Below are 13,374 nucleotides of genomic sequence, written 5' to 3'. Positions count from 1 at the left end.
TTACTGAGCTCTGAAACTAAACACAATTAAAATAAAACAACATAAAATAAATAATTCACTGCCCCAGAAGAAGCGATGCGCTGAAATACTGTTTTGCCCCAAGAAGAGATGGTTCTTCTTCATGATGCTTTATCACATGAATTAGCAGAGGCGAGTGCTGTTGCTGTCTCCTGCTAGTGAGCTCTGACATGTGGCTTTTATTATTGCAGAGTGGAGCTACGGATAATAACTCATAGGAGACTCATAAGTTCCCCCGTCCAGCTAAACGTGCACTTACACACACACATTCACAAATAAGCAAATACTTCACGTTCCATGTGGCTTACCGCTGTCATTATCCACAGCAGATGTGACCCGTGCCATAAAACCCCTGCATTGTCCTGCTCTGAGGTCTGCCATCCAGTTCAACAACAACATACATCGTTGTGTTATTTCATTGTCCTCTTGTATCGAGACAGGAAACAACTTATCATCAGATATGATGGCGGATATATGGCTTCCTACTAGCAAGAGACAGCAGTATAAATAATTTGGAACATGTATTAGTTGCTATTGTATAGGCTAAAATACTTACTTTAGGGTATACATTTTCTATATTATGAAACCCATCTATGTTACACCCATACAGTATTACACTGTTATCTCACCATATTTCACTCAAAGAACATACATATTTTTCAAACTTGGTGGATATATGATCTGGACCACTGGAATCATTGATTTGATTGTAAGATTTGGAGACATGTCTGCATGTTGGTTCACACAGACGATCCTCTGGGGTCAGGCTCAGCTATTGGCAGCTGCTTACACAGACTTATACGTCTGACCCCTAAGCCAATTATGTGATCAGTCTTAGCGTGCAAATTGTAAGCTCGGTGTGTGATAAACCCAGTTCCAAGTGGCACAAATAACCAATACCTCCTGTTCCTGGATCCACTCATCCACGAGTGGGTGGGACTATATGAGCAATTATACGATATGGCACAAAAACACAGACTCCAAATCAATCATATTAGATGAGAGTGATAATGGCACATATGAGATTTGGGGCATGGCCTTCTGCGTATGGATCCATCCAATCCCAGTTCACCCCAATAAATAATACTGAAATTATAGCGCCTCAGGCCATGACCCTCAGATCACAGGAACCTACGGAGAGAGAGAGAGAGAGAGAGAGAGAGAGAGAGAGAGAGAGAGAGAGAGAGAGAGATCCCATGACGCGAATCCCTGTGATATGAGCCGTGGTGGAGAGGCGCACAGTAATCCCTTGGAGAGAAAGATCCCGCAACAGCCCGGGTTGGACATTAGAGTTTGGATAGGTTGAGTGTTTGGAAAACTAGTTTGGATTTACTCAGGCTGTTAAGTTTAGGGGGTTCAATGCGCTCCACATGACGCGCACCATGAAGGAGGAGGAGGGCAGCGAAGAGTTAGCTCCGTGCAGCGTTAGAGTATGCAGAGATGTGAGCTGAACCTGTGGTAGAATGGCACCTCATCTCCCATGGCTCTCTGAGGGATGGCAGCTTTTCACTACCACCATCACCATCACCATTACCCCCACTCGGACCTGCGGAGGCTCTTCCATCGGCTCACCATCGCGTCCTCTCTGAGCATTCTCTGCTTCTCCCTGGTTTACCTCCTCACCGGCTGCTGCGAGTCGGAGCTGTCAGAAAACACTGACATCAAGACACCCACGCGCGAGTTCCTCGTGTCAGGATGGCAGTACGAGAGAAACGGAACCAGTGTCGAGAGGGAGGTCACCACCGCGCTTGGCGAGGACGCGTTCAGCGGTCACCCCGGGCTGGAGGCGAACAGCTCGGGGAAGGAATGGACAGCAACTCGGAGGTTACCCCAGGCTCTGATCATAGGGGTTAAAAAGGGGGGCACGAGGGCTCTGCTGGAGTTTCTGCGGCTCCACCCGGACATCCGTGCTCTTGGGTCGGAGCCGCACTTCTTTGATCGGCATTACGCACGGGGACTGGACTGGTACAGGTACGCATACACTACGCAAGGAATCATTTTCAGCAAAGACATTAAATCTACCATTAAGTGTCCACATTCTATTCTACTTAAGGTTATTTTAAGTCAAAGACATATTTATACAGCATTTCAATTAAAGTATTATTCTGGCCGAAATGCAGTGGCGGTTCAAGACCGATTCTACTGGGGGGGCATTACATTACATTTTCATTTGGCTAACGCTTTTATCCAATGCAACTTTCAATAAGACCATGGTGGGGCCAGTTTTTTTTATGAGAGGGGCTCATTTAATGGGGGAAAAAAGAGACAAAGACAGTGTTCAGCATTTTAACATTTTTAGTCAGTCAGCGGCAGGCTTGGATTTTCGTCATTGAGGCCATTGAGGGAAACATTTGGATGTGGAGCTTATGAATAAATAACTTCACTTTCTGATAAGAAAAACACACGAATGACATGGAAAACAAATCACTTTTTTAATATCAATAATGTCAAACATAATATCATCATATAGGCCTTTGCGTCCTTAGTATTACCGTATATAAAATGAAATCTTCAAACTCTACTTTGAATAATTAGTGTTTGGTATTTTTTCCATCTACTACTTCTCCAATTCACAAATCCAAAATCAAATCTAAAAATCAAAAATTCTATTAATATGTAACAAATATATTCCATTTCAGTGCAGAAGGGTCAAACTCTGCACATACATCATTCAGCAGTGTACAGTGAAGCTCCAACAATCAACTGTATGAACAAGCAATACTTTGGAATGCAAAAGTGTGTGTGTGTGTGTGTGTGTGTGTGTTTGTGTTTGTGAGAGTCTCTTTAATCAACTCCTCACAGCTCCTCATATCTGTTCAGAAACTGAACCAAAATTAAACATGTACAAACCACAGACTGTCTGTGTCATGGCGAATACAGTCGCTGCTTTAATTCTGTCTTTAGGACGATGTTGTGAGTTTGGACGGAGCAGATACAGGTTAGTTTAGCCTGATCTGATCGAACGGAGATCGCTCCATTCAGAGAACACGTATTTTAAAAGATTTTCGCCTGCCGTCTTGTCTGCACACTTGTCAAAGCATGGTTTTTACTAACCGTTATCAGTATTTATTTACTTCGGCATTATTTTGAAACGTGTATTACAATTAAATCATGGTAAAATAGGTTAGTTGGTTTCCACCACAGTATTTACATGGATATAAGCCCCGCCCCCTCTCCAGCGCGTCCTGTTTGAATGACACGAGTAAACACAGCTGAAAGCCGCGGTGAAACTCCAGCGGTTAGACCGATGAGAATATTAGCATCGCGTCCGTTGTGAACGCAGCATAATGCAGTTCAGAAACCACTGTTCTGACGCTTTTAAAGCAACTTCGAGATGTTAACAGTATCAGAGGCACACAGGCCATGGTGGCCGTAGGACCTACAATTATTTTCGGGGCTTCACGGCCAGACCGAGGGGCAATGACGGCATGGCCGTCATGGCCGCCTGTGAAAATCCTACCCTGGTCAGCGGACAAATAAACAGTTTTCTAACATAAATTGTTTCAGTAGTTACAATTGTATTACGGATAAACAAAATGCATTTCAGCTCACTTTGGTTAGTGACAGCACAACGCTACCTACAATTGTATTATCATTATAAATTCGTCTTTTGGAGGGGGCAACAGGGGGGGTCAAAGTTCATTGTTACAGGGGCACTGGCCACCGTTGGCTCCTCACTAGAACCGGCCATGCCGAAATGCTTGTTTCTTAGAAAACAAATACTTAAGTCAGATATTAAGTTAAACAGACTTAAAATGAGTGACTAAATCTCCTTGTTATTTAAATTGATTATCACTGAGTCTGAATTTTTGCACAAGAACAAAGTGTTAAACCTTTGAAATCTAAGTCAGTGAGCCACAAACCTCCAGCTTCCTCTCGAAGAAATTAATATGTTTCTTATTTGAATATCATAACACGGCTATTCCACAAAGGGTTTAGATGATAGTCAAAGAAACTGCCATCTGGCTGCCAATCTGTGCATGTGTGCATGCGTGTGCTTGCTGTTTGTGTACAGTAGGAAGAGAGCGAGAGAGGCCTTGGAGGATGAGTTCTCACAGAGCAGAGAGTAATCATCTCTGGAGCCGGAGCCAGATGTTACTGTTGTCATGTGGCTTTGTTCTCAGCCTATTCCCTGCAAACGTGTGAGTTCTCAGAGCACATGAGGGAGATTCTGAGGAAGCAGATTGGAGTCACTCAAACTGTATGAGGATAATTTGGTAAAAGAAAGGAGAGGAAACTCCAGCATAGCATTGGCTTCGTTTGACTTGTTCTAATTGGGCATAGTGAAACTGTATGAAAGCATACGATAAGATAATACTTAGTTGTCATATAAGTTCTGACATTGTTCTTGCATCCTAGAAGCTCCATTTGTAACATTAAGTAAGACAAATATTAAGATAAGATTCCAATAAACAGATATTTAACAAAAAACTTCAACCACTGAAGAGAACATGTTCAAGATGCCTCCAAATATGCAAGATAAAAAAATACATCCACATTTGTACAGGTTTCAAGTCTCTCAAACAGCTTGGGGATGATTAAGGGGAAATTAAGGAAAAGGAACGGACCAAGGATCTGAGATACGGACTTCGTTTTGGTTGATCTAATTGGACTTGGTGAAACTGCATGAACCCCAAACAGCTCAGTATATTGGATTAAAAATGTGTCCAAATCTGGACCGTGTTCAAGTCACTCAAACTGCTTCGGGATATTTGGTGAAGTAAACAAAAGGAAAAGGACCTAGTACTTCAGATATCTGGGCTTCGTTGTGCTTTTTGGTCATAGTGAAACTGCATGAACCTATAGACCCACAAACAGCTTCAAATATGGAAGATTAAAAGGCATCCAAATCTGGACTGTGTTTAAGTCACTCAAACTTGTTTGGGGATGATTTGCTAAACTATAGACAGGAAATAGACCACAGATCTCACATATACAGTATGGGTTTCGTGTGACTTTATCCTATTTAGCATTGTGAAACCACATTAACCTATAGACCCATAAATGGCTCCAAATATGCCCGATTAAAAATTCATCCAAATCTGGATTGTGTGGCGTGCTGTTAACCAGCTTACACTTTATTTCTGAGGCTAAATGGTGGCATTGGCACAGCTCTGTGAGCCTCTTTGGCATGTCAGCAACAATTTAACCGATAACAGAGATGGAGCCAAAGGATACACTTCCACCCAGGATGGTGTTTTCCATTGATGTGACCACGCACACAGATAATAAAAAACCCACCACCATGTCAAAGCAGAGTCCAAATCTGAAGGTCCTAGAAAAGCCTCTGTAGATTATCCTGTCTGCCAGCATGCACAGTTTGTCTGTGTGTGTGTGTGTGTGTGTGTGTGTGTGTGTGTGTGTGTGTGTGTGTGTCACACCAGGTGAAGTGACTGTGATACGGGATTGTCACGTCTTCTGCTCGGCCAGATGGGACTCGCTGTGGAGCCACTTGCCATCACTGTCAGCTCTGTCAATTGACCTCTGACTCCGGGTCACTTTAGGCTGCAGTTAATGATGTGTTCACACCACTTCATGACACACAGCACACACCCCGAGTACACACACTGACAAAGGAAATGTGTCTTTGTTTTGGTTGCTCAAACAGAAATAAATACAAAAATGTGGAAAATGACTTTAAAACTAACACGAGTGCATCAATTATAACCGTATTTTTTTGTATTTTACGGGAGAACTTATTAAAACCTTTGTCTATTATAGTAAAACCTTTTTCTATTATACAGTAGTAAGAAAAATGTTGTTTGTATGATACAAATGTTTATACCAAAGTTATTGCTCACACACACACACACACACACACACACACACACACACACACACACACACACACACACACACACACACACACACACACACACACACACACACACACACACACACACACACACACACACACACACACACACACACACACACACACACACACACACACACACACACACACACACACACACACAACTATGACTAGTCAGATAGCAAATCCTAATTTAGGATAATTGAAGGGTCTTGCTACCGAGAGGCCACCCCCTGGACACACCCCTGTAGCTGAGCCAGCCCTAATGCTATTGTGCTAACCTGCTAGCATTGCGTTTATTGCTCACTGACCACTAATTGCTCTGTAAGTCTGCCTTCACACGATAAGAGTCCGAGCTCAATGTGAGGTAGTGCGTAGAGCCTTGCAATGACATATCGTGAGTTTCTTTTCTAACCTCCCCTGCTTGCTTGTTCTTCTTCACACAGCTGATATCTCATTGGTTGTGATTTGAAAGGTCACTTAAGGGCAATCATGGTCAAAGTTGTGATAATTTGAACTTTGAGGGCTGCTGTCTTCTGAGTAAAACAGCCAGCGCTGAGACGTGTTAACGTTGGTTAAGTGAAGGCAGATTCAGTGTGGGTGTGTTAATTTTACACAATGTTTTGTGAGTTATACAAAAAGGTAAATGCTAGGGCTTCATTATTATGTGTATTTTTATTTGTGACAGACCCACTTAAAGACATTGGGGGACCGTTCTGTAATAAGTTTTTATATTTTATATTCACCTTACCATGAAAAATCAATTTTTTAATGAAGGTTAGCTTGCTACAACTTTGTATTTAGTTTATTTCTTATTATCATAAATGTTACAGCTGAACGTTTTTGCTCTGATCAAGCACTTAATCTCTCAAGGTTAAATATCGGAAAGAATACAAAAAAGTAAAATGCAAACTAACTTTATCATGATTTCCCCTTAACTTAAAAGCGTTGCAAACATTAATCAAACGTTGATGTCTTTTTAGCTGATTAACATAAATAGACAAGTTAGAAAAGTAATAAGTATTTTGAGGTTTTAGAAGCTAATCAGGACTTGCAAAAACTGTCAAACTGTTTGCAGCGGACAGTTGTGGTCATCATTGTACAGTTTGCTTTTGTTTTCTCTTCCAAATAAATGTAGCTAAACTATCACATGACTGTCCGTTTACCTTTTAGTCCAGATGTTAGCAGTTCACTTTTAAATCCAATCTCCATATTATTTGTATCCCAAACATTTAAAAATAAGGCCAAGTCTGTAATAAACCAGTTATCCTTTAAGAAAATAGTGCCCTTTGATATCACACAGCAAAAGCAGGGTCAACTGTAGTGTAACCAGCACACATTACATTTCTGATCTAGTGTGTGTTCCTCAGAATCACTCTCTTAAAAACATTTGGCTTCACCGGCGCCATTTAGATCTGAGCCCCTGACAAAGATGCACTAATGGCGTTTGGAGCGGAGATTGAATCTGGAGGAGCGATGTGATGAGCCTGAGATGGACTGGAAGTTTCCTCCTCACTGTGTTGTCTGGGATCGATAGCTCTATCTCTTCGCTCTGACCTTGGGTTGACTCCAGCATTAGAGTGGTTAGCGTTGGTCAGCGCGGCTTCTGTTACAATTAGCAGGAAGCTTTATTCTACATTGGCATAATCCCTCTGCATAGGCACACAGGGGTCGGGTTACACACTCTCACTCTGTAGCTCTAGAAATCCATTACAATTGCTCAGCTGGAAATTCGCATTCCACTCGTGATTCTTTGTCTCTGAAAGAGGGTACGACAGGTGAGAAAAGAGAGGATGAAATAGAATAAGTGGGGTACGGTTGGAGGTTAAAGCGTGAAGTCAGTGTTACCGCAACCTCACACATCTCCGCTGACCTTTGCTTCAACCCCAGGGACTGTCATCAGAGCTGCGTGTGTGTGTGTGTCTTCAGGTTCTGTCACAAGACTAGTCTATCCTGCAGACAGTGTGGCAGCTTGTATTTTGTTCTTAAAGTAAAGCCAGATTCATCAATACATTATTGACTGTGAGTTACTGGCACAGCTTTAACATGATAGGCTGCGTTGCCAGTGTTTCCAAGAAGAGACAACAAATCATATCATGTATCATATACTGTAGCACACTTTCAAACACGGCAGTCAAGACCTTTATGTGTGTCTTTCAACAAGTCCTCAACCAAGTTCATAACTCCACATGATTAGATGTGTACAGTAAAGTCATCAAATGCAGCTTTAAGCGGATAACCATGAATGTTTTGGACTGTAACTACGACGATCGTGTGTTAATGCTAAAGGTCATTATTTGTAAGCTTGTCAAAGAAACATTAGCTTTTGGCTTTGTCAAGTTTACATTTGAAATTATTCAGATCGTAATGAAGTTGTTGTTTGTTGTCCTGTCTGAAATCTTTAAACGCCATAAGAGATTTTGTTGTCATGACTCCAAAGAATGGGAGATAGACGGGTTATATCACAAAGGTGGGCAATTTATTATGAAAAACTAAATGACTTTAAACGTCATGTTGTCAGGGGTTAGCCATATCCAGAGGTATAACAAGGATTCAGATCCTTACTTAAGGTCTGGGGTTGGCTGTGGCACAGGGGGTTGGGCGGTGGTCGACTAATCGGTTCGATCACTGGCCTCTGCTATCTACATGTCTGTTACGGTAGAGCGAAGGAAGCAGGACCCAAATGCAGATTAAACTGATTATACCTTTATTTCAAGGATAACGAATAGAACTTGGACAGACAGAACACTCACCGGTGACCCAGGTCATGACACAAGACGAACCGACACTGAACACTGGGAGACAGGGGAATTTAAACACAGGGTAACTAGACACAGGTGGCAACAATCAGGGGCGGGGCTGACACTGAAGAGCACAGGAGACACACAAGGAGTGACAGGTGAAAACAATCAGGAAATTAGACACACCAGGGAAACTAACGACGGGAGGAAAAACACAGGGACAAGGACCAGACAATATACCCAGAGGAAAACATGACGGGGAGAACAGCAAAACACCCAAACCAAGACATAGAAAACGTGACATAACACAATAATCGTAACAATGTCCAAATGATGCGGAACTCTTTTCATTCTTCTAGATCTGTACACAGAAGTAGACAAAAGCAGCTCGTGATTTCTATACGATTACCACCAACTTAAACAACAATCAGCTGATGATGGTAACGCTGAAGTCGTTGCTGCTATATTGTACTGCCATATGGTAAATACTTGAAACTGCCACTTTTTGTTTTTGCTATGTTTGTAATATGTTTTATGCGAGGGATGGAAATTAGCTCAAAGCTAAATCTGGCACTGTTACGCTTGACACATTTGTAATGTTTTAAGTGTTCATCACTGTGCATTGTCCCTGCCAAATAAAGATTAAAAAACAAACAGCTTTTATATGATGTGTATATTATTGAGCTCACTGAGATGCCTCCTTGTTTGGCAGCCTGTGAGTGGGTGAAAGCTTTTGTTGTAAAGTGCAGTGAGTCATTATGGAATAAGACGTTTTTCGGCCTTGTGATGACGCATTTTCCAGCTGTCTTTTTTTCTAGAGGCTTCTTAAATTGACCAATTAACTTAAGAAGTTTGACCATTTTCTAACCCAAAAAAGTAGCACTTCATCATTCAGTTTATCACATGAGAGGACACATGCTTGGTTTTCACTGGAATGAAAACTGTCATTTGAAAAGTAACTAAAGCTGTCAGATATAGTGGAGTATAGTGGAAAGATCACAATTTCCCGTAAGATGTTTTGGAGTAGAAGTATAAAGTTGCTCTAAATTCAAATTGGTGCCGCTGCTCATTAGGGTTAGGGTTGGGGCGGGGCTTAACATTCTGTGTCTTGTTTGTCTGTGTTGATTAAGTTGTTCTAATGGTCCAACGTTTCCTTTTAGAACCAATTATAAAAAGTATTTTAATGAAGGCACAGATGGGATTTTATTAAACTGCCGTACTGCCTTGAGCTCTATCTATAGTTTGGGTGTTTTGTATGCTATCAAATAGTATTTTCTTCTAAAGAAATCCCAAATGAGTTCCATGATCCCTCCTTGAGGCCTGAGTCGGATAACATGTATTTGGAAACGTAATACTCAAGGGCCAAAGCGAGTCCATGTTTTCAGCGTCTGTTCTGATGGGACAGATTCATTTGCAATTCATGTTGAACTCATTAGGGTCGCTTGTAGATTCGTACCCATACGTTGGTGGCTTTGTCCAGCCATGACATGGCACATGGTGCTACTTGTGTTTTGGACAATGGATTTAATTTCCATACAAGTCACAGAACAATGGCTGCCATAACATTTGACGTTCAGCAGCTTTCATGAGGTAGGAATTAAGAGCGAACATAAATAGGGAGATTTATGATGAATCAGATTTATTCATCTGCTTGAGGTGCAATTTTTTAAATCATTTACACGATATAACATTATTGTGAATTGTGAACAAATTCGTTTTTTTGTAAGAGTTTTGTTTGTTGTGTGTGAGGTTCAGGTGTGGTCCGTCCTCTCCTGTACTGTACTGGAGGTGATCACCATAAGGCCCAGACGTGTGGGGTGATCCGGCCCTCATTAAGGCCCTCCCCTGGGGGTTGTGAAGCAGAGTCAGGGGGGGTCGGGGGCCCAACTATGATGGATGTCTCCTGGAAGTGAACAGGGCACGGCCACAATAGACCGACCCCTTAATGGTCCCCCAAAACGAGGAAATGGATGTGCGGTCCTCCAATATCAAACACAATAACACACTCATGCATAGAGACTCACAAAAACACACCCAAATCCAATATATGACAAAGGTAGTCAGGTGTGTAATGAATGCAGTCTGCTTTGATTGGTTATTGTTTCTTCCTCAGATCAAACATCAAAGATAAGACACCAGATTTTATATATTTGATGTAGCACACCACACACACACACACACACACACACACACACACACACACACACACACACACACACACACACACACACACACACACACACACACACACACACACACACACACACACACACACACACACACACACACACACACACACACACACACACACACACACACACACACACACACACACACACACACACACACACACACACAACCCATCACATCACATCACATATCACAGCAGCATACTACTGATGGGACTCCAGAGGGTCCTGGCTCCCCCAGTCCCCACCTGCCACTCTCCGTCCCAGCTGAGGCCCCTCGCTGCATTACCATTCTCCCTCCATCCCCATACATTTACACCAACACCTTCACACGGCCCAGTATACCGCTCTCATCTCAATGCTTACACTCCCCACTGTACCCAGTTACCCTGAGCCCCCGCAGGATCAATGGCCAGTGGCCCTGTCTGGCCCACGGTTATTCACTAGGGAAGAAGCCTGGAAATTGGGAAATGGACGACAAAAAAGGGGGTCCCTCAAAGGTAAAGGGCTTATGATAAACTGCTGGATAATCCCTGTGTTTATCATAGGGGAGGTTTGATCTCACACTCAATAGGAAGTGTTAGCATGTTATGCTAAAACAGGGCTTTCAAACGGCCAATTAATTGAGCTATCCTTTTCTTCTAAAACACATGGTGTCACCAGACGCTTCCATTCACCTGCCAGTGATGGGCTCTAGTGATTGGGAGTATGCAACCCCCCACCCTCACCCAGTCCCGCCCTCCCCTCACTGTGCAGGCATACAGGCCAGCCAATAGTCACTAGTGTGGTACGATGGCTTTGCATCCGTGATCACGGCCTATGAGTTATGCTTCCCAGAATTGGCCCCCCAGGCAAGCAAATGGACAACCAACATATTGAGTATATAAAAAGGAAAATTATATTTTATTATATAATTATATATACATATATATTATACTGTGGCTCAGTGGATAGTTTTCTGGACTTCGAATCAGTGGATAGCAAGTTCAAGTCCCACTGCAGTCAGCATGTCGTTGTGTCCCTGGGCGAGACACTTGCTCCTGGGGGGATAGTGCACAGGACTGAATGTGTGTAAGAGCTTTGGATAAAAGCGACTAACATGTAATGTAATATTAGCTTAGAAAAGCAAGCATAATGGTGGATTACATTGGGGTTGACCAATCAAGTCCAGTTCATTTCAGAATCTGTGGTTAGCACAACATCTCCAACAACAATCAGCACTGGTTACTTTGAGTTGGTTTGCTTTGTAGAGCTCTAGAGACTAAATGGAGCCGACATGGCTACTCATGGCATTACAACACAGTGCAGAGTAAAGTGCCAGGATGTTGATTAATGTTCCATTGTAAAGAGTTATTAAACACAATGACAGCAACATATGAGTGGTTCAGGTTGGCCAGAAGCCACGCTGGACGATCAGAGGCCAGGGGGGTATACTGCGAAGCAGGATTTTCGCTTAGCCGGCTAAATTCAGGGAAAACTCCGGCTTTCCGGTCCTACGAAGCTGGTTCTCTTTTTAGCAGGCTAGATCTCCATGGTAATATATGCTAAGCAGCTAACCTGGTCGGGACCAGGTTAGGTTGCAGGCTAAGAGCTCAACTCAGTGAAAGCACCGCCTGCTGACCAATCAGAGCTCAGTGTGCGGAGTTTAAAGCGATCAAGTCATATTACAGGAGAAAGGAAATACAGAAAAGCTGCCGTCGCAGGAAAGACGGCCGGCAAAAATCACCGACTGTGTGAACGTGAACATTAATAGAATATCACCTCCCATCTTCAGAGCAATCTGACTATTATAACATTAGCGTTAAGAAAGCTTACTTAAATATCTGCCACAAGTTAACATAAGTAACCGGATCAGAGTACATTAAGTACAGTCCGCGGCATATCACTTCATAATGTATCATATCTCTCCTGATCTGAGTCAGCTGAGCCGTATCTGGCCGTGCAACACTCACAGTGTCACAGACTGGATGCAGAAGTATTATTTTAAGCAACACATAAGTTGACGAAACACTCGAGACAAATGTAATTGAAGTCAGATGGTGTTTTAGACGGGCAGTGATATCATAAACCTGTTAATGTACGCATTCAAACACGTGTTCTGTTCCCAGCTGTATTCACCTTGCAGGTGCAGCTCTGTGGCTTTGATCCTGATCAAGTGTTTAAGTCATGGATGTTTAAAGTTTAACTTCTTCATTTTTGACTAGTATTAAAGTTCACTTTTCATTCAGGAAGTATGACGCTGCGCTGTCAGTGCGCTTCTCCATGTTTGTGATTGGTCGAATGCTCCAGATACCACCCCTTTCATGTGAACGTGCACCTAACTAGATAGGACACGGCTGGCTTGAGCGATCCACTTGATAACCAGCGTCGTAGGACAGTTTAGCGAGAGCGCGTATGTTTTGGATTAGGCCAACCGGCTAACTCAAACATATCCAGGTCAGGTTGAACCAGCTTCGTAGTACAGGCCCCAGCTCTCCAGTCTGAACTGAACCACAACATTGATAGAAATAAAAGGTTCTCAGGTACTCAGGTCAATTATTCTATTTTTTAACGAATTTAGATTCACATTTAAATCCATTGATCCATCAAACCAAAAACAATCAGCCCTGCT

The 13,374-nt window shown here is 42.6% G+C and overlaps 1 protein-coding gene across 1 annotated transcript in view; it reads left to right on the top strand.

Annotated features, from left to right (window-relative positions):
• The first annotated feature begins 1,330 nt into the window (after positions 1-1,330).
• The window catches only part of hs3st3l (heparan sulfate (glucosamine) 3-O-sulfotransferase 3-like), a 23,557-nt gene continuing 11,513 nt past the window's right edge, over positions 1,331-13,374 (top strand). Inside the window, exon 1 of the mRNA XM_034107807.1 lies at positions 1,331-1,989. Coding sequence (XP_033963698.1) covers positions 1,514-1,989 — 476 coding nt within the window. The 5' untranslated portion in view covers positions 1,331-1,513. The remainder of the gene's footprint in view (positions 1,990-13,374) is intronic.

Source organism: Pseudochaenichthys georgianus, chromosome 19, assembly GCF_902827115.2.
Source record: "Pseudochaenichthys georgianus chromosome 19, fPseGeo1.2, whole genome shotgun sequence".
In the NCBI taxonomy this organism is placed as follows: Eukaryota; Metazoa; Chordata; class Actinopteri; order Perciformes; family Channichthyidae; genus Pseudochaenichthys; species Pseudochaenichthys georgianus.
This window is presented reverse-complemented; position numbering and strand designations above follow the sequence as displayed.